Source organism: Prionailurus viverrinus, chromosome D1, assembly GCF_022837055.1.
Source record: "Prionailurus viverrinus isolate Anna chromosome D1, UM_Priviv_1.0, whole genome shotgun sequence".
NCBI lineage: Eukaryota > Metazoa > Chordata > Mammalia > Carnivora > Felidae > Prionailurus > Prionailurus viverrinus.
Window position 1 is genome coordinate 33,620,557 of NC_062570.1, and position 24,322 is coordinate 33,644,878.

The following is a 24,322-nucleotide window of genomic DNA, read 5'->3' on the forward strand; positions in this document are numbered from 1 at the left end:
AACAACTGGAAATCTAACAGAGAAATTCAAGAAATAAGAGAACTGCAAAAACAGTAAGACTGAAAATCCCAGAGTAAACTCTGTTCAAGTTCTTGGCTATGCTTGCTCAGAGAGAATAACTATAAGTCTGGGTAAAAATGTAGTCAGCAACCAAGAAAAATCTACCCAACCTTAAAGCAGCTGTATTGGGTGAGATTTTTGAGTTTGCTGCTGTTTAAACTGAGTGCATTCTTCAACATGCATGTCCTTAGAAAACAGAAATGTGGCATTTTAAAAGTTTATTTATTTATTTATTTATTGACAGAGAGAGAGAGAGAGAGAGAGAGAGAAGAGAGAGAGTGCACAAGTGGGGGAGAGAATCACAAGCAGGTTCCATGATGTCAGTGTGGAGCCCTATGCAAGTCTCAAACCTATAAACCATGAGATCATGACCTGAGCTGAAATCAAGAACTTGATGCTTAACTGACTGAGCCACCCAGGCCCCACAGAAACGTAGAAATTTTTAAATGCATATATTTAGAAATTTATTATAAAATATGTTGAGGGAAATGATGTAATTTCTGAGATTTGCCTTAAAATAATTAGAAGAATTGATTAAATGGTGTAACATGTAAAACGTCATTCATTAGTTCATATTGGTTGAAGGTGCAGGTTGAGTATGTAGAAATTTACTATGCTTCTCTGTATATTTCACATAATTTTCATATTACAAAGTTAAAGAAAATAAATAAAAATAAAAATAAAGATCACCATTACAATAGAATCAAAACAATAAAATAGCGATAAATCTAAGAAAAGATGTGTAAGATCTATATTGATAAAGATCAAAGAAAACCTAAAAAAACCCCAAGGGGAGTATACAATAATCATGGATTAGGAGACAATATTGCAAGTGGATAATTCTTCCAAAATTGTCTTTATAGACAACTCTATTCACAATAGACCCAAACTGGAAACAGCCTTAATATCCATCAATGATTGAATGACAAATAAATTGTGGGATACTCAATCAATGTAGTTTGAGAGAAAGTCTGTAACAATATGAATGAATCTTACCAATATAATGTTAAGTAAAAAATACAAGATATAAAAATCTCCCTATAATTTCAAAAACAATGAAAACCAATCAGAAGTGAAGATGTTGGTTTTTAAGAGAGTATGAATAAGGATAGTGACAGTACTGGGGCACCTGGGTGCCTCAGTCAGTTAAGCTTTGACTCTTGATTTTGGCTCAGGTCATAATCTCAGGGTTCCTGAGTTGAGCCCCACATCAGACTCTGCACTGACACTGTAGAGCCTGCTTGGGATGCTCCCTCTCCCTCTGTCTCTGCCTCCCCGCCTTGTGCTCTCAAAAAACAAAAAAACAAAAAACAAACAAAAAAAAACTATAGTAAACAACAAGGTGGGTTTCTAGCTCTTAGTAATGTTTTGTTTCGTGACCTGGACTGTAGTTACACAGGTATGCTTACTTAGTGGTAATTTATTGAATTGTACATTATAATTTGTGCTCTTTCCTATATGCAGATTTAAAAATATTGCTATTTTGTAAATTAAGTGTCAGTCATTTAGTAAATAGTGGTCAATTAGTAATAGACATTTTTATAATGCTTAGTATGTCCTTTTTAAAGCTTCCTTTTGTGTGTGTTTATGTTCAAGCACTTTATAACATTTGTCAATTTCTTAGTATAGTAACCAAGACCATGGCTGTATCTATCTGTTCAACACTCATTTAGTACCTCTAGACCACAATACATAGGTGTTAAGATATAAACCCATTGCTCAAAAGGAGCAATTAGCAATTTGGTAATTATCAAATGGGTCATCTAAGAGAATTCCAGCAAAAATGGTCCAAGTATTTGTAAAATTAAATGGGTTGATGTCTACATTTGTGGTTTCATCGTTTGTATGGGTGTTCTGTGTGTACAAATGTGTGCTATATTACATAAAGTGAGACTGTGGATGGACATATGGTAAACTGAGGATGGCTGGATTTAGGACTGAGAAAACTCCTGCTTAGAGGTAGTACAGTAAATTCACATTTGTGTAGAAGAGTGAAAAATGGGAAATAAACTATGATAAAGGATGTCATCAATATCCTTTTGGTCCTTTATGTGTATAAAACAATACATTCAGGTAAATATTCTTACATTCTCAAAAATAAAATGTTTTATGTAAAAATTTTAGTAAAAAAATTGTGAGAAAGTGGTTTGGATTAGAGAATTTTTTCATGAAGCAATGTATCTAGAAGGAAATTAAACAGAAACATAGTAAACTGAGTTATTAATTGCTCTATAAGAACTATATAGTTGCCTTTCAATAGGACAGCAGAAGGAACAAGTACCTGAAATGTTCCTTTTTCAATTTCCTTCAATCTGCTGATTTTTGAAAAATATAGTTTTAGTTAACCTCCCCATCTATGAAAATAACCTAAGAAAGAAATCTAATGATAGCAACATGGAATTTATTTGATTTAAATCAAGTCTGCAGAATTTCAGAAAAAAAAGTAGAATTGGCATCTTTTTTTTCTTTTTGCTGTTTAGTTTTAATATTCTTATTTTTATATAGTCAAAATGAAAAGCCAAACAGAATCTGTATAATAGCAGCTACCCACACACCATATAGAAAATAAAATAGCCTTTGTTTTAGCCTTTGGTGATTGGCTATATTTTGGTTTCTTTTCCCGTTTAATGTGTATCTGAAACTCCATTTTTCACCACACACACACATTCTTTCCCACCTCCTGCTATACAAAGTAAAGGCAATCTGCCTGGCAGGAGTTATTGTAAGACAGGAGTAGGCCTATCTGTTTTTATCTTATGCTCTGATGATTAGAAAGTCAGATCATAAAATATAGAACAACAATCTCATCCTTTCTCCTCTTAAGAAATCCCCCCACGACTTATTTTATACAGCAAACCTCAACTGGTGTCTTTTCAGTGCCATCTATAACTGAAAATGGCTTTAGTGACATGTTTAGAATGAACTTCTTAGTTACATATCCTCTGAAAGGTCTAAGATAAATGCATACAAGTGTTGAACATAGTCCAGGAAAAGGAGTTGTCAGGGGTGCCTTTTAATGAGAATTGTAAAATGAGACAAGTTGTTTTATGTTTTGTTTCTCTTAAAAGTAAGCATCAAAAAGTTTGGAACTAAAACTGGAACACTGTGCACCCCTTGCTACAAAAATACATTGTTGCTTATTATTAAATGATTCTAGCCATTAACAAGATACAAAAAAATACAGTTAATAATGCTGTTATAAAAGGGATACAAAAAAAATACAAGTACCATAAATTTGGTAATCATGGGGGATTTTGTTTCACAGGCAGACCATACTGGACATAATACTTTTTAAAAATTATGTCCAAAAAATTATTCTTATTTTATTCAGTAAAAATTTTATTTGTATTTATTATTTTATTCAAGAAAATTGAGCACTTTGTAGGGATAGATGTATACCAACACAAGCAGAAACTGATACCCATATAGGGCACTGGAATGGGTTTATTCTCACTAATGTTTCTTGAGGGAATCAGGATGCTAAGGAATCCCTAGATAATTATGGGCATGGTAATTGTATTGTTCTGGTGTCTTTCTCTTTCTTTTATTTACTTAAATTTCCCACAAACATCCTTTAATTTTAGATTATGAGATTTTTGAGAGCAGGCACTAGATCTTATTAATTTTTGCATTTCCACTGCCTGGCACAGTGCCTGATGCTAAATAAATCCTTGAGTGAAGGAATGAAAAAAAAATGAATCATCCAACATTCCACTATCACACATTTTTCCTTCATCTTGCCTGATCTGGAAAAATCAAAGAAAACATGATAAAATTTGGCCTTAACTTTCTTTAGTCCCCCTTCTTGCCAGACTGGCTTCTGCTCTGATTTTGTATGCACATAAAAATCCTAGTTTTCTCAGAAAAGCTTGAGAGGCTCTACTTTAGGATTCAGGCATTACCATTCACAAGACACTGAATGCTGGTGGATTCATAAATTCAAAACTGAACCTAATAATTTACTTGCATAAGCCAATGACAGGGATGACAATCCACATGGGATAGTCATGGTTATTCATGAGTCAAAGTTGCCCGATAAATATAGTCCAGTTTCAATTGTCAACTATGCTGCATGTCATAAAGTAGAATTTCACATATGTCAATGTCAGTGCTTTCTAAAGTTAGTCTATGCAGCCATGAAATCTGAAGCAACTTCCATGTAGGTAACCCAAATTCCCAATTGGTGGTTCTAAGAGAACATCAAAAAAATTGTTCAAAATATATGTAAAATACAATTAGATGGATTAGTGTCTACATTTGTGATTTCATATTCATTTTTATTTCCTTAGATTGTCTGTCATTTTTTGTGAAGTAGTACTAGACTTGTAGAAGGCAATCTTAAAAACTTTTGAAAAAACAAGACCATCTTGTTTCTTTTGATAACAGAGTCCTAATCTTGTCTAATTGTGACATTTACAAATGTCCATGGTTGAGCCTATTTATAAATGAAAAGAGATAATATTACTAAAATGTCCTGAGTCCCCTACCATTGAAGTCTTTTTCTGGTGGGCTAGGGGATGTCATCATTCTGACCCTATTTTTATGCTTAGGTATTCCTACAATTTCAATTGGCATGACCATTTTACTAGATAAAGCAATTAGTAAATTAATAATACAAATTAGTTTGAATTTAATTAAGTGGTTAATGTATTTGTAAGTGTTAAGTTCATTGCAGATGAACATAGTTTAAGTAAAAATGCCTGGTTCATTATTTTTTAAAAACAATTAAGATGTAGTAGAGGCTTCCTTGTAAAGGCAAAAATGACAAATGTGAGTTGATTATTAAAAGATGGTATCAGGGGAAGCATCCTATTGAGATTCTTGAAGCTGCTTTATAGGCCTGGCTATATCAGAGAAAAGAATGTCAAGATAAAGTCATCAAGAATTAACAGATAAATTCAGGACATTTCATCCTAAAGCAGCAGAATACACATTCTTCTTGAGTGCACATGGAGCATTCTCCAGAATAGATCATGTATTGAGTCACAAAGATCATACCTTGCATATTTTCAGCTCACAACACTATGAAACTTGAAATCAACCATGAGAAAAATTTTGTGAAGACCATGAACGTTTGGAGAAAGGATGAGGACCACATGATCCTCTTAATAGATGCAGAAAAAGCATTTGACAAATACATCACCCTATATTTATAAAAATTCTCAAGAAAGTAGGGATAAAAGAAGCATACCTTAAGATCAGAAATGCAATATGCAAAATAGATATCAAGGAATCAATCCCATTTACAATTGCACTAAAAACCATATAATACCTATGAATAAACCTAACCAAAGAGGTGAAAAATCTATACATTGAAAATTATAGAAAACTTATAAAAGAAACTAAAGAAGACACACAAAAAAGTGGAAAAACATTCCATGCTCGTGGATTGGAAGAACAAATATTGGTAAAATGTGGATACTACCCAAAAAATCTACTATTCAATGCAATCCCTATCAAAATAACACCAACATTCTTCACCAAGCTAGAACAAACAATTCTAAAATTTGTATGGAACCAGAAAAGACCCTGAATAGCCAACACAATCCTGAAAAAGAAAACCAAAACTGGAGGCATCATAATTCCAAACTTCAAGCTGTGTTACAAAGCTGTAGCCATCAAGACAGTATAGCACTAGCACAAAACAGACACTCAGATGAATGAAACAGAATAGAGAACCCAGAATTGGACCCATAAACATATGGCCAACCAATATTTGACAAAGCAGTAAAGAATATCCAGTGGAAAAAAGACAGTCTCTTCAAGAAATGGGGTTGGAAAAACTGGACAGCAACATGCAGAAGAATGGACCTGGACCATTTTCTTGCACCCCACACAAAAATAAACACCAAGTGGATGAAAGACCCAAATGTAAGACAGGAAGCCATCAAAACCCTAGAAGAGAAAACAGGCAACAACTTCCTTGACCTCAGCCACAGCAATTTCTTGCTTGACACATCTCCAAAGGCAAGGGAATTAAAAGCAAAAATGAACTATTGGGACCTCATCAAGATAAACATGGTCTGCACTGCAAAGGAAACAATCAACAAAACTAAAAGGCAACAAACAGAATGGGAAAAGATATTTGCAAATGACATATCAGATGAAGGGCTAGTATCCAAAATCTATAAAGAATTTGCCAAACTCAACATCAAAAAAACAAATAATCCAGTGAAGAAATGGGTAGAAGACAGGAATAGACACTTTTCCAAAGAAGATATCCAGATGGCCAAAAGACACGTGAAAGATGTTCAACATCACTCATCATCAGGGAAATACAAATTAAACCACAATGAGATACCACCTCACACCTCTCAGAATGGCTAAAATTAACAACTAGGAAATAACAGATGTTGGCAAGGATGTGGAGAAAGAGGAAACTTTTTGTGTTGTTGGTGGGAATGCAAACTAGTGCAGCCACTCTGAAAAACAGTATGGAGGTTCCTCAAAAAATTAAAAATAGAACTACCCTATGACACAGCAATCACACTACTAGACATTTATATAAAGGATTCAAAAATGCAGATTTGAAGGGGCACATGCATCCCAATGTTTATAGTAGCATTATTCACAATAGCCTAAGTATGGAAAGAGCCCAAATGTCCCTCAACTGATGAATGGATAATAAAGATGATGTTATGTATGTATGTATGTATGTATATGTATATATGTGTGTGTGTGTATGTATGTGTGTGTGTGTGTGTGTGTGTATATATATATATATATATATATATAATGGAATATTACTTGGTGATCAAAAAGAATGAAATTTTGCCATTTACAACAATGTAGATGGAACTAGAATGTATTAGGCTAAACCAAATAAGTCAGAGAAAGATAAATATCATATGATTTCACTCATGTGGAATTTAAGGAACAATACAGATGAACATAGGGAAAAGGAAGCAAAAATAAGATAAAAACAGGGCAATAAGCCATAAGATTCTCTTATATACAGAGAACAAACAGGGTTGCTGGCAGGGTGTTGGGTGGAGGGAAGGGCTAAAGGGGCAAGGGGCATTAAGGAGGACATTTGTTGGGATGAGCACTGGGTTTTATATGTAAATGATGAATCACTAAATTCTATTTCTGAAATCATTATTACACTTATGTTAACTAACTTGGATTTAAATTAAAAAAAGAAAAGGAAAAGATCAAGTCATCAAGCAAAAGGAGCTACCTGGAATTTAGGTCAAGAGGTCAGGTTGCAATTAGAAAACAAAAGCCAAAAAACAAAAACAAAAGAAACAGAATCTTCCTTGCTAGAGTGTGAGCTTCATAGGGCAGGGACACTGTCTATTTTACTTATTGTTTTATCCCATGCATTTCACCAAAACATAGTAGACAGTCAATAAATATTAGGTGAATAAATAAATGAGATTCAAATGAAACATACAGGCAGTTTAGGGACTACAAGATCCAAATTTGACTGCCAATCCAGGTCACAGAGCCAGGCTGCAAGTCAATTGAGGAACAGGGAGAGAAAGCACAATGAAAGGGATCTGGGTCAGGGAAATCAAATAAGGAGGATATAAGAGCCTTAAGGACTTTATACTTCGCTAGGTGAAGTCTATCTTTAAATGACCCTTGCTCAAGGATAGCATCCCATGATTAGTAGAAGAGAAAATACAAAGGTTTCAGAGTCCTGTAAGCCACCCACAAGTTTAATTTTGATTATACGTTAAGGAAAATGCACTGAGATGTTGTCGTTAGTATGTACTTTAGAGATACAGTTCATTGATGTTAAAATTGTAGGTAAGAATGTACTTGACAAAAACCACATTTTAGAAGGACATAAATCTGTGTATGTGACTTCAGAAATGATTTCTTATTTCTCACTTACTCCCCTGTTATTGCTGGTATATCAAAGGAAACTTCCCATATAAAAGCCTTATCTTCGCTTCTTTTAATTGCTTTTGTCTGAGGTGCAAATAGTTTTCTGCAGTAATTAATTAGATTCACTTATTATAATCCTTGAGTAGTGCAAAAACATATTCAGGTCTGACCCTTAACCATTTTTGATACAAACATTGGAGAGTTGTGATTCTCATGTATATCAAAACATCTTGGTATCCTGGTAAGACTTAGATGGTTCTACAGCAAATAAAGATGTTGCCGGATTAAGAACTCTGAATTGTTTTTTTTTTAAAATCAGCTCTTTCAGTTTCTTTGAAACCTGTCACACCTCTCCTAAAATGATCTCTCCTTGCCCAATCCCCTTACTGATTTTCCTCTTCAGTTAAACTTTATTTATTTATTTATTTATTTATTTATTTATCTATTTATCATTTACATTATTGAAGTATAATTGACATACAATGTTATATTAGGTTTAGGTGTACAATATATTGATTCAACAGCTCTATACATTTTTCAGTGCTCTCCATGGTAGGTAGTCACCATTGTCACAATACAATGTTATTACAATATTTTTTGCTATATTCCCTATGTTGTACTTTTCATGGCTGTGACTTATTCATTTTATAACTGGAAGTTTGTACTTCTTAATCCCCTTTATCTATTTCACCCATCTCCCTAACCACTTCTCCTCTGTCAGTCACCAGTTTGTTCTCTGTATTTAAGATTCTGCTTTATTGTTTCTTTGTTAGTTTGCTCTGTTTTTCCACATATAAGTGAAATCATATGGTGTATATATATATATACATATATATGTATGCATTCATTTATTGATAGATACTTGAGTTGCTGTAATATCCTAACTATTGTAAATAATACTGCAGTAATCATAGCATTGTGTGTATATTTTTGAAAGTGTTTTGGCCACTGAATTATATAAAGTTTTCATTTTCTGATTATAAAAAGTAAGTATACTTTTACTTTTACAAATAGTATATTATTACTATTATTAATTATTATTATTATTATTGATTTTATTTGGTAACAAGATAATTTTTTCCTTAATTTTTATTATTTTCTTTCTTCTACTGGTTTGGGGCTTTGTTTGTTCTTTTTCTAGCTCTTTTGTGTGTGAAGTTAGGTTGAGAAAATTCTTGTTTTGTGAGGCAGGCCTATATTGTGTAAACTTCCTTCTTAGAACAATTTTTGCTTCATCCCAAAGAGTTTGGACTATTGTGTGTTTCTTTTCATTTGTATCCATGTATTTTTTGATTTCCTCTTGATTTCTTGGTGACTCATTCATTGTTTAGTAGCAGCCTCCATATATTTACGTTCTTTCTAGATTTTTTCTTGTGATTGATTTCTACTTTAATACCACTATGGTCAGAAAAGGTCCGTGATATGATTTCAATATTTTTGAATTTATTGAAATTTCTTTTATGACTTGTTCTAGAAACTTCTTTTTTTGTGATCTGTTCTAGAAAATGTTTCATGTGTAGTTGAAAATGTGCAATTTGCTCTTTTGGGATGGAATGTTATGAATATATTTTTTAGATCCAACTGGTCCAATGTGTCATTAAAAGCCACTGTTTTCTTACTGATTTACTGTCTGGATGATCTATCTATTGACGTACATGGGGTGTTAAGTCCCCTACTTCTATTGTATTAGTGTCCACATCTTCCTTCATGTCGGTTAATATTTGCTTTATGTATTTAGGTGCTTTGTGTTGGGTACATAAATATTTACAAATGTTATATCCTCTTATTGGATTGTTGTCTTTATCTATATGTAATGCCCTTTTCTTTCTTTCTTTCTTTCTTTCTTTCTTTCTTTCTTTGTTTCTTTGTTTCTTTCTTTCTTTGTTTCTTTCTTTTTAGTTTATATTTTTAGAGAGAGAGAGAGAGAGAGGAGCAAGGGAAGGGCCGAGAGAGAGAGAGGGAGAGAAACCCAAGCAGGCTCCACACCACCAGTGCAAAGCCTGATGAGGGGCTCAAATGCAGGAATTGCAAGATCATGACCTGAGCTGAAATCAAGAGTCAGGAGCTCAACTGACTGAACAACCCAGGCACCCTGTTTCTTGTTTTAAAGTCTATTTTGTCTGATGGAAGTATTGCTACTCCATGTTTCTTTTTGCTCCCCTTTGCACTGTATATATTTTTTCAGCCCTTTACTTTCAATCTGCATGTGTCTTTATGTCTGAAGTGAGTCTGCATGTATCTTAGGTCTGAAGTGAGTTTCTTCTGGGCAGCATATATATGGTTCTTATTTTTTTCAATAATTTTGATTGGAGCATTCAGTCCATTCACATTTAAAATGATTGTTGAGACGGTCACCTGGGTGGCTCAGTCAGTTGAGTGTCTGACTTCCACTCAGGTCATAATCTTGCAGTTCATGTATTTGAGACATGCTTCAGGCTCTGTGCTGACAGTTCAGCCTTCCCCGCTCATGCTGTCTCTAACACTCTATCAAAAATAAACATTAAAAAATTTTAAAAAATAATTATTGAGAGGTATGTACATATTGGTGTTTATTAACTGCTTTGGTGGTTTTTTCATTTCTTTCTATTCCTTTCTTCTCTTGTGCTTTGATGGTTTTCTGTAGTGTTATGCTTGGATTTCTTTCTCTTTACTTTTTGTTTTTATTGTAGGTTTCTTTATTTGACGAAATGCCATATTTTTAAACATAATTTATAAGGAACTATAAAGTGATATAAAGATTACTGTGCCTATGGATTTTGTTTCTAAGTATAAAAATAGTTGTCAGAATTTGTGTTAACTTATTTGAATCTAAAAATGCAGTCATTGTGATGATTATTGCAGAATTTGGTTTATTCCCATTAACATTCTGTTCTTAAGTATATTCCAGTTTTTTGGATAACTTTCCATTTTAAATGAAATAGATTTAGCAAAAATGTGCTCTGGCACTCTTGAATGTTACTCATGGGTGGTCTTGTTTTGATCTCCAGTCAAGTCTTGATCACGGCATTCCATAAAAGTCCTCTCACCAAGGTCACTAGGATCTCTGCAATGCAATATCCATTTTGCAATTTCAGGCCTCATCTTTCTGAATTTCTCAGCAGCATTTTTTTCTCAGAAAAATTCTTTTCTTGGCTTCTGAATTCCTTCACTGTCTCCCTTAGTTTCTTTGGTCAGACTCCCTTTCTTTCTTGAGGTTCAAATGGTCAGGCATCATAGGGTTCAATTCTGAAACACCTTTTTAATCAACATTCAGTGATTCAGTCAGTATATACATAAAAAACCATTTATATATTGATGATTCCTTGGCGTTATAGCTCCATATCTACCCTATCTCTTAATATAAGACTTACTTGACAACACTTTTTGGATATAAGAAGGCTCCTAAAAGTAAACACATTTAAACCAGAATCCATAACTTTTTGCACTAACACCCACTCTTCTTTCTGAGTACCTCATCTATGTGAACGATATTTTATTCACCGAATTTCTTCGGTCAAAAAACTCTGGAATTATCTTTGATTCCTTTCATGTTTTAATTGACACCACATTCATTTCCAAATCCCATCACGTATCCATATAAAATGTATTTTAAAAAGTCCATTTCTCATCGATTACGTTGTGACTGCTCTAGTGAAAAGCAACTTCTTTATTACCTAGATTGGAACAATTGCCTTTATTATCCCTGATGTCTTTTCTAGAGTCTATTCTCCACCCTCTAGACTAAGGGAGGCTTTTAAATATAAGTCAGATACTGACTTGACTCTTTCTGTTCAAAATCTTTTAATGCCTTCTCCTCATAGGATAAAATCCAGATTCCTTTCTGTGGTTAACAACACTCTACATAACCTGGTCTTTGTCTTGGTGCTCTCTCCACCATTTTGCAACCCAACCCTCTCTGTTGTTCACTGCTATCTCACCCAAATCACTCCCTTCCTGTTCTTTGAACAGGGCCAGCATGCTACTACTTTAGAGACTTTGATTTTGCTGTTCTCTCTGTCTCTTTCTCTCTCATTCAGTCATGTGTCAACTCAAATGTCACAATACCAGAAAGGGTGACTTTTCAAATCTTTATAAATAGCATAGTCTTTGACTCTCTACCTTCGTATCCAATTTTATTTTTCTACACAGTATTTATCATAATTGAAATTATGCCACACATTTATTTGCTAATTTGTTTATTGCTTGCCTCCCTTACTTCAATATTAAGCTTCATGAAGGCAGAGAATTCATTTTGCTCATGGTTTTATCCCTAGAATCTAGTTCTGGTAGGTACTTAGTAAGTCTTCAATAAAGATTTGTTGAGTTAATGAATGAATGATTTATATTTAGAAAGAGAATAATTATTCACAGATATAAATCTTATGTGATATTTGCAGGACCTCCAAAAGAGCTATTATTATAAGTGAGTTGCAGTGAGAACATGACTGTCATGCAGGAAAAAAAAGGAAAGTGGCTGGCTAGGTGAGAGGAGCACGACTTGGAGATGTGAGAGCATGGATCCCTCACTTTTCTGTTCACCAGGATATACTTTGTGGCCTTCTAAAAGTATGCACATCAAATGTTTTGATTCAGAGGTCTAAGCTAGTCTGTACTTATGTAGTTATTTTAGGCTGGACTCCCTAGAAGCAGAGGTCGAGACATAGATACAAGTGTATGTGATTTATTTTGATAGTGCTTTCAGGTAAATCTGTAAAGAAGGGAGGATAGAAGGATAAGGAAGGAGAGGGAGTTGAGCAAGAGTGTGGCCTCAGGTAATCCAGCCTTGTCCTGATGCACACAGCAAAGACAATGCACCATAAAATACACCATAAAGTTGTTTTTTTCTTCAGTCAAGGGACCAGTGTCAGCCAATCATTGGCTTTGGGTTGCCTAATTTTGGGAAGGGGATTTTTAAGGGAAAGCAGCATTCCTGAGTGAAGGCAATTCTCCAAAGGTGGAAATTGAGCAAACAAAACCCGCAGAAGCTGGGAGATGTGTACTGGCCCCTGAAGTGTAACAAGGCAGGCTACCCCAATGTCTTCTACAGTGGTATTAAAAGTACAGATATTCATTCATTGAACAAATATTTATTGTAGCTCTCATGGTCCAAGAACTACCAGATGCTGAGATTCTTTGGTAAATAGATATGGTCTTTGCAGCATGGGTAGGGAGACAAGGAGGTATTAGTCAAATAAACATGCAATCATGATGTGGCACATAGTGAATTATTACTTCAAATAGTAAATCAAAGCAATATTACAGAAACAAATCCATGATATTGCATAGATAATGGTTTCTCATAACTGGTCCTTGCTGTAACTCTTAAGAAAAATTGTGTGAATTTTTTTATCATAGTAATCAATCACTATCTAATGCTGGCAGTATATTAATCAAATATTTCTCAGGCATTATTTCAAACCTCAGATAGAATTAAAAAAATGTGTTTTCAGCCTGAAATCATGTTGGAGTACAAGTCTTATATTTGATAATTATTTAAGTTTATAGGACGCTGGATGGTAACTATTTTTCTGATTTTAGAAATTATCCCCCCCTGACAAACCAACACAAGAAGTAGAGATCTTGTTTTTGAAGAATATTCAAGTTCATAGACTGCCTACAATCCTCTAGTTCATGTGGAGGCTAAAATTTCATTGAAGTCATTGAAATGTTATGAAATGTTCACCATTAAAAGGTCTGCATAATTGTGTTTGAAAATAGAAAAAAACTAAGGGAAAAAAGTCATTTGAATGAATATGTATAGACCACGAAGTCCAAGCAAATTTTGAGAAGTCAGTATAGGAGGTATGATCTGCCAAGACAGTATAATAGGAAAACTTGTTTTATACATTAACTTATTGGAAGAAAATACACAAAAACATTTTTATCCACAAAAACATTTTTAACTACCAATAAATCAGATATCAGTAAATATCCATTTGTAACTCCTGATTTTTATATAATGGTTTATTCTCATCTCTTTAAAAAATTCTTTACATGGTACTATGGAAAATACTGTGCTAAAAAATAAGCCAACTAATGAACAACATGTCAGTAAAATAGCATATTTCTTACTTTCTTTGCCATGGAACAAAATTTCAAAAGAATATAATTCTGTTGAAGTGTCACCAAACTATTTCTTTTGGAGATTGCAGTGGCAGCAAAAATAACAAGGCTTATTTTCAATAATTCTGTTCATACCTCAAATCCCTGTGGTCTTCCTAGACTTTCTTTAATATGTTTCCATGCAACAAGAATCTCTGACACAGACACACTTGTAGCCTTGACATCTGTGGGAGCAGCACTGGGTTCTGTACAAAGGAAAATGGAAATAATAAACTCTGATGGTAACAAGTTATGTCTATCAAAGCATTGCACTTGAATCTGTCAGGTGTTACTTCCTTCTACCTTTTTTTGAAATGAAGTGTTGTGGTAGTTGTGAAAAACAAAAGATAAAAAGATGGTTTTTTTGTATTTTTCTACTTGGGTCAAGTCTCATGTCTTTACCAAGACAAATGACAAATCTAGCAAGGCAAACAAAGAAGATCTTTATCCTTGGATTGACCACGACATTCCTGGAGAAGTTAAATTGTCTGACTTAAATTGTCTGCCAGTCTAGCACAATGATTAAAAGCATGGACTAGAGATTCAGGTGTGGCTATTTTGTTGCTGCTGTTGTTTTCTGCCTTCAAAAGAATTATTTACCTTGAGGCAAGTTGCCTTTTTTTTTATGCCCCAGTTCCCTCATCTGTAATATGGACATAATAAGAGTACTTATCTCAGAGGTTTTTAAGGTTAGTTTTAGGTGGAATAATACATACAAGATATTTAGCACAATGCTTGGCCCTTAAAGCATTCACTCACAAAATATCACTTGTTATTATTTTACTTTACTTTTTTTTACCCCTGTAGGCACAAATAGAGTCAAAATTTCATGTGTTGTTGTTGTTGTTGTTCCAGCCACAAAACTACATTTCCATGATTGTATATATAATATGATATGAATCATGATATTCAAAAGGCATGCGTTGACTTTTAAGATAGGTATGGACTGAAAAAGAAAGGCCCTGAATGTCTCAGTCTTACTGCTCAAAAGTATGTTTTCATCCATTCCTATGCTTAGTGACCTTTCTCACTATTTTTTTTTCCAAATACACCGTGTCTGACTGGCATCCATCAAGAGGTACACTTTACTTGAGGTTGCACTGTATGTGAGTAACAAAATATTTTCAGCTTTGACATTGCTGAATCATAAATACTATGTCACAAACACACGTTAAATGAAATGGCAGAATAAAGGCCATATATTAGTCAAACAGTTCTGTACAAAGTTGATTTAAAGAACCCCTGCTGTATAAAAATTGTAGAGACTTAAATACTAAAAATGTAACTGGTAAGAGTTTAATCTATTGAAGTTTCTTTTCTCTTTCTCCCCCAGACCTTTTCCTTTTAGAATCAGGGAACCAAATATGACAAAATTCTAAATAAGATATTTAAAAATAATTATTAGAGATATTAAAGGAATTATAACTATTTACTGAGATCTTTCTTGTTTTGATGGAAGGTAGTCACCCATCTATCTGGAGAAACTTTTTCTCCAGAAAATGAAAGATTTTCCAGAAATGAAGATTTTTTTCATTATTATTTAATAGGAGTCAAAATTCTTGATTTTGCAAGTAAATAAAAGGAAATGCTGATGTTCTTATGGTGTGTGCAACCCAATCTCCAGATTTAAGGTACCATGTATTTGACAGACAGCCACCCATTGGGTATCGCTTGTTACTAGCAAGCAGTTTTGCTTCTCTTTTAAATGAATGCATTGCAGAGATTTGTGTGTCACAGGCCTTCTTTCAGCTTTTTTATTATTGAAGCAATTATATCTTTGTCAGAAAAGTTTGCACAGAGATAAATAATTTCAGAAGAAAAAAATATGTGGTTGGGTGGAAGCCTTTCTACCTTTATCTCCAGAGAAAGAAATAACTTCTCTCTCAGCTTTCTGTAGCACTGCACAAGCTTAAGAACTTCTCAAATGGAGATAAGAAAGTTTTAAAAAGTAAAGTTTAAAAAACAAGAAAAATATCAAGAACTATTTCTCAAACAAGCACCCCAGTTTCTATTTAAAAGCTCTGAGGACTTTAACTCAGAATCAGACCCAAGCTGACATTTCATAGATGCATTCTTGGGAGCTAAATATTATAGTTACATCTAATTGAATGAAGGTAAATGAGTCAAACAAAAACTGAAGAGTCATTTTTTATTTGGAAACAAATTAAAATAGTAAATAGTATCAGAAGTAAACCTATGCCGACCTAAATTTGAAATTTAAGCATGTAAAAAAACTGACCTCAGTCAGTTTACTTCCAGTAGTTTCAGTAGTATTGTCACAGCTGGGTGAACATTTTCACATGGATTGAAAGGTTTTTCTGTAAGCAAGAGTAACTATCACAGAATGTGTTTTGGATAGGAACTAACTGTTCTATTTGGGTATCCCATTGTAACTGAACAATGGAAAGTACCTAGAAAGAATTTTAGACAGTCACTTAGAGCAAAAGTCATAAATGGATGGTCAATGAGTCTTTCGTCATATTCTGTATGTCCCAATAATATATTATTTCAACATTTCATATAAAAATAAGAATTTCTAGCTTATTTTGGAAAAAAAAGTGGCAATACTAAGCCTGAATTCATGGATGTTGATAGATGAGAGAATTAGCAGTTTGTCCCATTAGTCAGGGCATAGTCTTTTCAGGTTGCCCAGAGTCCCTACCACTACCTATTATCTCACACTGGGACTACTTCACTGATTTATATCTCTTACCTGATCTCTATAGGCTTTTGAGTTATGGACATATGTTTTAGATCCATGTTCTCATTTTGCAGATGAAAATGTGACCTATACACAAGTTGATTTATCCAAACTCTGCTTCTAGCTCTGAAACAACTCCAACTAGAACTCAGGTCTCATCTTTTCTGTGTTGCTTTTAAATTGGCACCAGGCAGCAATAGGCTCATTCTGCATTTCTTAGAGTCAGTTCTGAGGCACAGAAGAGATTTTAGAGGAAACACAGGTAGTTCATTTTCTTGCTGTTCAATTACTTCCAAATAACTGACAGAAGAATAGATGGAATAACAAACAACAACAATAGCAAATAGATGAGAGGAACAACCAAAGATAATAATAATTGCCATTTATTGAGGATTTCATAGTCTTACTCAAAATTCCTTACATGAACTAATTGATCCTTTCAGCAACCTTTCTATAACTATCATTATTTTTGCAGATACAAAATTGAGGGCCAGAGAGGTAAGCAACTTGCCCAAGATCACACAGCTGCTAGAATGTAGAGAGGATTTGAGCAGGGCAATCCTAACTACCATGCTGTTCTGCTTCTGTGCACGTATCTGTGTTTACACACCTAATGCTTTTCCCTGTGCTATCGCTCTCTTTTCTCCTTGCTCCACCACACCTACTAACTTTTCTCAATATTGATGTTGGGATCTCCACTTGGGCTCTCTACTTTAAGTCTTGCCAGAAGGCACCTAAATCCCTGTCATATTTTATTTAACTCCACTACAGGCTTATGATCAGCTTCTTTTATTTCCATTTCAAAAATTTTTTTTTTCAACGTTTATTTATTTTTGGGACAGAGAGAGACAGAGCATGAATGGGGGAGGGGCAGAGAGAGAGGGAGACACAGAATCGGAAACAGGTTCCAGGCTCTGAACCATCAGCCTAGAGCCTGACGCGGGGCTCGAACTCAGGGACCGCGAGATCGTGACCTGGCTGAAGTCGGACGCTTAACCGACTGCGCCACCCAGGCGCCCCTTATTTCCATTTCATAGAGCTTTTGATAAAGTTGAACGCCAGCTGCATGCTTGTCATAGATCCTGTGCATTTCTAAAACTCTCCTGATCTGTAAATAATAGGAAGTTTCCTGCCACTCTCACTACTATTAGACTCAGGTAATTCAGTGACTTATTTCAGAGACTATACTAGTTATGTCTAATAGATTCAGAAACGTAAAAAGATTTTTTTTCTTTCACTTATTATGATATTAATTAGGCCATGGCTAACTCTTTCACTCCAGTCTTGGGATATAAAGTGAACAAGCTGACTGAGAGATTTCAATTTCTGTCAGATTAAACATTGTGAACAGCATTACCATGTTCATGAATTTAGATAATACATATTTATTAAGTGACTTAACAGCTGGGGTTCTCCAACTAATATGGGGGATGTGTTTGTAATATTGATTATACATCTGACTTCCCAGGAGGGGTGAGCAACAGCATTAATCAAAGGAGAGTTTAATAAACTCCTTGGGAGAAGGGTTATGGTTTCATTATTTAAAAATTCAGTGAAGACAGCTGTAGTTGAACTTTTACAGGCAATAATCCAAATGGATCATCTGGCAAAGACATGAAATTATTCCTTGTATTTTACAACTAATATGCCAATTTATTAATTTTCAAGTTCACATAAATCCTACTGAGTGCAGTTTCAGCGAGGAACTGATCTGGAGAATAACACCTCATGAATGTTGGGTTTTAATTTGAGCTGTGGTAGCTCCACTTGCAATAAGATAATTGCATATCATTTTCTGCAAATGAGAAGAGGATCTTTGGTTTTAATAAAAATAAAAGCAGCACAATTTTTACATGCAAGGCAAAAGCCAAATAAACTAGAAAAGGCTAAAATATATCACAAATAAACAAATATTTTATACTATAATTAATCTATAATGAATTTCCCTCTATTAGATGTAATTGAATGCTCAGGTTCTTTTCCTTTCAAAAGTATAGTAACAAGGACTAAGTGGAAGATGAATGTAAGTTCGACTAATAAGTATTTCTAGATATATGGAAGTGAAAGCCAATTGGATTTCTCCTATGGAGAAAAATCACTCTTTTTCATTTCTACCATGCATTATAAACCCCATATGTTGCAACTTCGCTTTTATTTAAAAAAAAAATAGAATTGTTTCCAGAATGAGGGTATTGTAGAGGGTTATAGTATACCGTAGATATTTGAAGTCAAATCAAGATTATAATGCACATAATTCTTGCTTGGTTTAAATGGTATAGATAATTGGTACATGTGCAAGGTGCAAGACATGAGAGTCTTAACAGGGAAATATCTCTCCTTCCAGGGTTATCTAGAGTCATTTAGGGTTACTTCTGTTATAAAATTTTAAAAGGTTTCAAAGCCTCAAGAGGTTTAGCAGAAGAACTATTTGGAGCTTTTTCGGCAGTATTCTAGGGCCGCAGTCTACGTCAGAGTCGCAAGAGTAAAGGTCATTTCACAAGTGATTTATCAAGTTTCAATACTTACAAATGATGAGTGCTTTTACTAAATTATCACATTCAAAAATTTCCCTATAATAATGTAATTTTCACTCTCATTCCAATTTACTGTCTTGAGAGGAAAAAGATGGAAGGTATGAGGAATTCATATAACCACTTATAGAAGTGTGCTCTGGTTGTGAATATCATCCATCATCGATGGACCACAGGAAAATGGGTTGGGGCCAGTATTGTAAGGTTGTCTTGAGGTCCTTGCTTCTTCCAAACAACATGAATGCTGGTAGCTACATTTGACATAGCATCTGGCATATGTTTTCTTCCTGACTTGCTGTCAGCTGTGAAAAGCTGTCTTCTCTATGGTACTCCAGGAATGTAGCTATTTACCTTGATATGAAGAGGAAGAACTATGCTGGTGAACAAAGATAGAATGTCAGTCCTACTCCTTGTTCTTTACTTTATCTAAGAATATGGAGGGCTTTTGAGGTGATCAGGAAGTGAACTAGGTTAATGGAAGAACAAAGACAGAATCTGTCTTTTGGAGAACTACAGTCTCAGATCAGTTGGACTTTGGGCAAGAGTATCATGACAAAGGCACATTTTGCATGATATATGTTGAGGATGAAACTTACCATTAATAAACAGTCCACATTTTGAATATTAAAAAAAAACAAAGGCACACTTTGAATCTGTATGAACATCTGCAGATGTAGAGAAGGGGAACCTGCGCTGGAATGAGTACAATGTATTATTTTACCAGTTCATTACAGTCCTTGACTCTTTTAAAAAGTAGTTTAATATTCAAAATATTCACTTCTTTTAAAGTAATTTCCCTATTCTAGGAAAATTAGAATTTAGAGTATGTAAAAATACAGAATAAATTGACAAGCTTTGTGATTCAGATTTGTAATGGCTTCTAGAGATGTTCTAATTCGGGATTTTCATTTTTAAAGTGGCGGAGTATTGGGGCACCTGGGTGGCTCAGTTGGTTAGGCATCCAACTTTGGCTCAGGTCATGATCTTGTGGCTTGTGGGTTTGAGCCCCATGTCAGGCTCTGTGCTGACAGCTCGCTCAGAGCCTGGAGCTTGCTCTGGATTCTGTCTCCCTTTCTCTCTGCCTCTCCCCTGCTCACACTCTGTCTCTGTCTCTCTCAAAAATAAATAAACATTAAAGTAGAGGAGGATAAGTCTCAGAGAGGTGGATAGACTGCAATATTTTACATTTAGTGTGAGCAGGTTAACCCTGAGTCTCCAATTCCAGGAAAATGCTCTTCCTTTCCATTGTCCTGCCTTTCCTAGTTGACACAATTTAATGATGCTAACACTTTACTCATACTTACATATAAAGTTCCAAATTAGTAAATATAATTAGTGAGCCAATGCCAAATATATGTTTTAATTTTGTTATCAGAACAAAGGCTGACTACTTAGATTTAAATTTCCTGGTATCATTCATATTTCAGTCTACCAAAATAAATGAAATGATACTATGAAATCTATTATAACAGCAACCTCAGTGCCTTTGAAAGAAGATACACATATTTCCTATCTAGCTTGAAAGGGTAATCTCCAAAGGCAAGCTATTTCAAGTTTAAGGAAACACAGTATAAACAACCCATGGTGGTTACTATAATTTAATTTCAAAGCAAAGGTTGAAGAAGAATGTACAAATCTTGATTTTTTTTTTTTTTCCAGATGATGGAGACCATACAGAACAGATATGTGGCATAGATGTTTGAATGGAGAGTAGTTGTTTGTTTGTTTGTTTGTTTTTTTCAACGTTTATTTATTTTTGGGACAGAGAGAGACAGAGCATGAACGGGGGAGGGGCAGAGAGAGAGGGAGACACAGAATCGGAAACAGGCTCCAGGCTCTGAGCCATCAGCCCAGAGCCTGACGCGGGGCTCGAACTCACAGACCGCGAGATCGTGACCTGGCTGAAGTCGGACGCTTAACCGACTGCGCCACCCAGGCGCCCCTAAATCTTGATTTCTTAAAGTCAACACTGGTGTTACTACACAAAGCATGTTCACAAACCTCTCCAATTTATCTCATGTGACCTGTGAGGTTATGTGCTTGATAATTAGGTGGAAGAAATTTTAAAGCAATAAGAAAATGCATTTCTTGAATAAAACATGTACTTCAAAATAGAGTTTTACAGTAACAAATAATGCAAAACATCATTATATATGATGAAAAACAAAATGTTATTATTATAGAAATCCATGATGACACAGTATAGGATAGTGGTTAAAAGTATGAACTTTGGAGTCAGATAGATATGGGTTCAAATCTCAGCTCTGTCACTTACTGTAGTTACTTACAACACTCTCACCTACTGAAGTGAATTTGAGAGTGTTACTTTACCTGAGCCTCAGCTTCCTGAAAAGTAGATTGAAGCTTGAGATTCCTACCTCATATTTGGTTGTAAGAGTTAAATTAAGTAATATAAGTACTATGGTAAATCATCTGTATCTGGAACTCATACGAAACTTGAGATGCTAAGGCATGAGTATCTCATTGGAAGACCTATGATTCCTTGTTATTATTTGATTCTTCACCTTCCTGGTTATTGTTATACTAGGATAAGCTTTTTGTTTCTGCTTCAGAATTTGACTCTATATTTAAAAAAAAAAACAACAAAAAACTCAGGGCAGCCTGTATTGAAAACTACATGTTACATAAATCAGACACTATCCTTGTGCTTTAATATTCAAATGACTGTATTTAACACCCCATCCCCTGTCTTGTAGCTCATAGTATCAAAAAGATAATTCTTTTGAGCTATTTAAATAAGTTACACGAGTGGGTACAAAGAAAGTAAAATGGTCAGTTTATATCGATAATGTTTGTTAGAAGGTGAAAGAGTGCTAGTTTTGGTGGAACATTTTTTCAATCATTTGTCACGTTTAGGGAATGTGAGGCATTGTTTTTGCTAGTAAGGCAAATTGAAATTTGGCACTTGAATAGAAGAAAAAACGAGAAAACTCACCTAAGGGGGTTGGGTCTATCATTCTTTCTTTTTCAGAAAAGTGCATTTTTGTATTAAAACTTAACCCTGGATTTTGAGGTAGGAAGGTGAGTTCACACCTGAGCACCACCACCTATTGACTGTAACCATAAATATGTCATGGTTTTACAGTTTGCTCATTTGTAAAATGGGTATCCTGCTTAATTAGTCCTGCCTACATAGTAGTTTTATCTTGAGAATTAAATGTGTTTATGTATATGAAAACAACATGTTAGAGAAACATCAAGGATTTAATGATTAGACAGACTTGGGTTTAATTCTCAATTACAAAGTATGTAACCTCTAGCAAGTTCCTTAACTTTTCAACATCAATTTCTTTCTCTACAATGGGGATAATAATGTCTGTTAGACAAGATTGTCATCAGGATTTCATCATATCATGTGAAGAATTTCCAATGAAGTCCTTGTCTGGTACTTCTTTATCAGTATAATATTTTGTTTATGAGGTTAATAATAAATATTTATTGGTCATGTAAATGAAGTATTTATTTAAATTTAGTTCACATACATTTAAATTTAGTGGGTTAAAATATAAAATTGTCTAGATTAAAAAAACAGGGGTGACTGGTTAAATGTCCATCCAGAGGACAGAATACACTATAGGCATTATTAATATCATTATTATCATGGAAAAATATTTCCCATATATTGTTAGGTAGTGAAGGACATAAAGCAACACATATAGACTGCTCAATTTTTCAAATAAAAATTACTTGGAAAATTTTTGAAAAAAATACATCTAAAAAGTGTAATGAAACTATGGGTAAGTTTTATTTTCTCTTTTTGTGTGACTGTACTTTCTAATATACGTACAAAAATGTTTCATGCATATAACATGCATTAATAAAATGTTGCATGTAAATTATAATAAAGAAACTGACCTCCTTCAGCTGAACAGATAACCACAATCTGACTGAAAGGTCCATCTCCTTTATTGTTATAAACTCCAACCTTCACTTCAAAGGGAGTAAGAGGAGGAACACTTTCATCCCGATAAATGAATTTTGAAGCTTCAGAGGATGTCACCATTTTTTCCTTCCAGCCACGTGTTCCATTGGGCCTGAAAGCTACAATATAGCCAAAGCCTTCCCCATTCTGAAACTCTTCAGATACTGGCTAAAGAAGAAAAGTTCAGTTAATTATCAGTAAAATAATTGATTCAAAAAGCCATTTCTACCAAACTTCATTTTTTTTTCAAATTATGGATAACCAGAGAAAAGAAGACTTTCAAATCTCTAATGCTCCCCTGGAAGCCAATATATAGCACAATCACTTGACAGTCTTTGGAAACTTAAAAGGGGTTAAAAGCAAAAGATAAAAACTTAAATAATATCAGTTGATATTTAAGAGGAGTATCAAGGATACTGAAAACTCTTGAAATCAAACAAATTTAAACCACTTTGTCATGTATATGAAATTAACATTCCATACTAGAATGCAACATGTTGGGGAAAACTGTCATATGGTCTGGTGGTCTGAAAAATCTGGTTGTTGGTAATGCTCTGCAGAGCCCATTGCACAGAAAAGATAGGAGATATTAACATAAGAAGTTTTTTTTTTCTATTATTTTTAATGTTTATTTATTTTTGAGAGACAGAGAGAGACAGAGTGTGAGCGGGGCAGGGGCAGAGAGTGAGGGAGACGCAGAATACAAAGCAGGCTCCAGGCCCTGAGCTGTTGGCACAGAGCCCAATGTGGGGCTCAAACTCACAAGCGGTGAGATCATGACCTGCGCCGAAGTCAGACGCTTAACTGACTGAGCCACCCAGGCGCCCCTGTAAGTTTTTTTTTTTTATAGTGTTTTCTTTTTCATTTGTTTTTGGGCTTATTAATGTGAAGACATTACAAAATAGTATTTGTTCAAATAACTCTTACTATATGCTTACATATAAAACGGACATAAACTGTACACTATAGAAAGGAGTAATTGTGATTGACTAGTTAGTCAAAGTAGCAGTTACTACACTGCCTAGGTAATGCTTGATACATAGTAGATACCCAATAAATACTTGACTGAACATTTTTTTTCTTTTGAGTTTTGATTTAAGGGAAAAGTGTATACAGTAAAGGAAAAGAGACAAAGCCTATTATATCAAAATACTGAATGTTTATATCTCC

At 34.4% G+C, this 24,322-nt stretch overlaps 1 protein-coding gene across 1 annotated transcript in view; it reads right to left on the reverse strand.

Moving 5' to 3' along the window:
- The window catches only part of CNTN5 (contactin 5), a 552,161-nt gene that overhangs the window by 22,366 nt on the left and 505,473 nt on the right, over positions 1-24,322 (reverse strand). Inside the window, exons 18-19 of the mRNA XM_047879464.1 lie at positions 23,086-23,320; positions 14,074-14,183 (exon numbers count right to left, since the gene is read on the reverse strand). Coding sequence (XP_047735420.1) covers positions 14,074-14,183; positions 23,086-23,320 — 345 coding nt within the window. The remainder of the gene's footprint in view (positions 1-14,073; positions 14,184-23,085; positions 23,321-24,322) is intronic.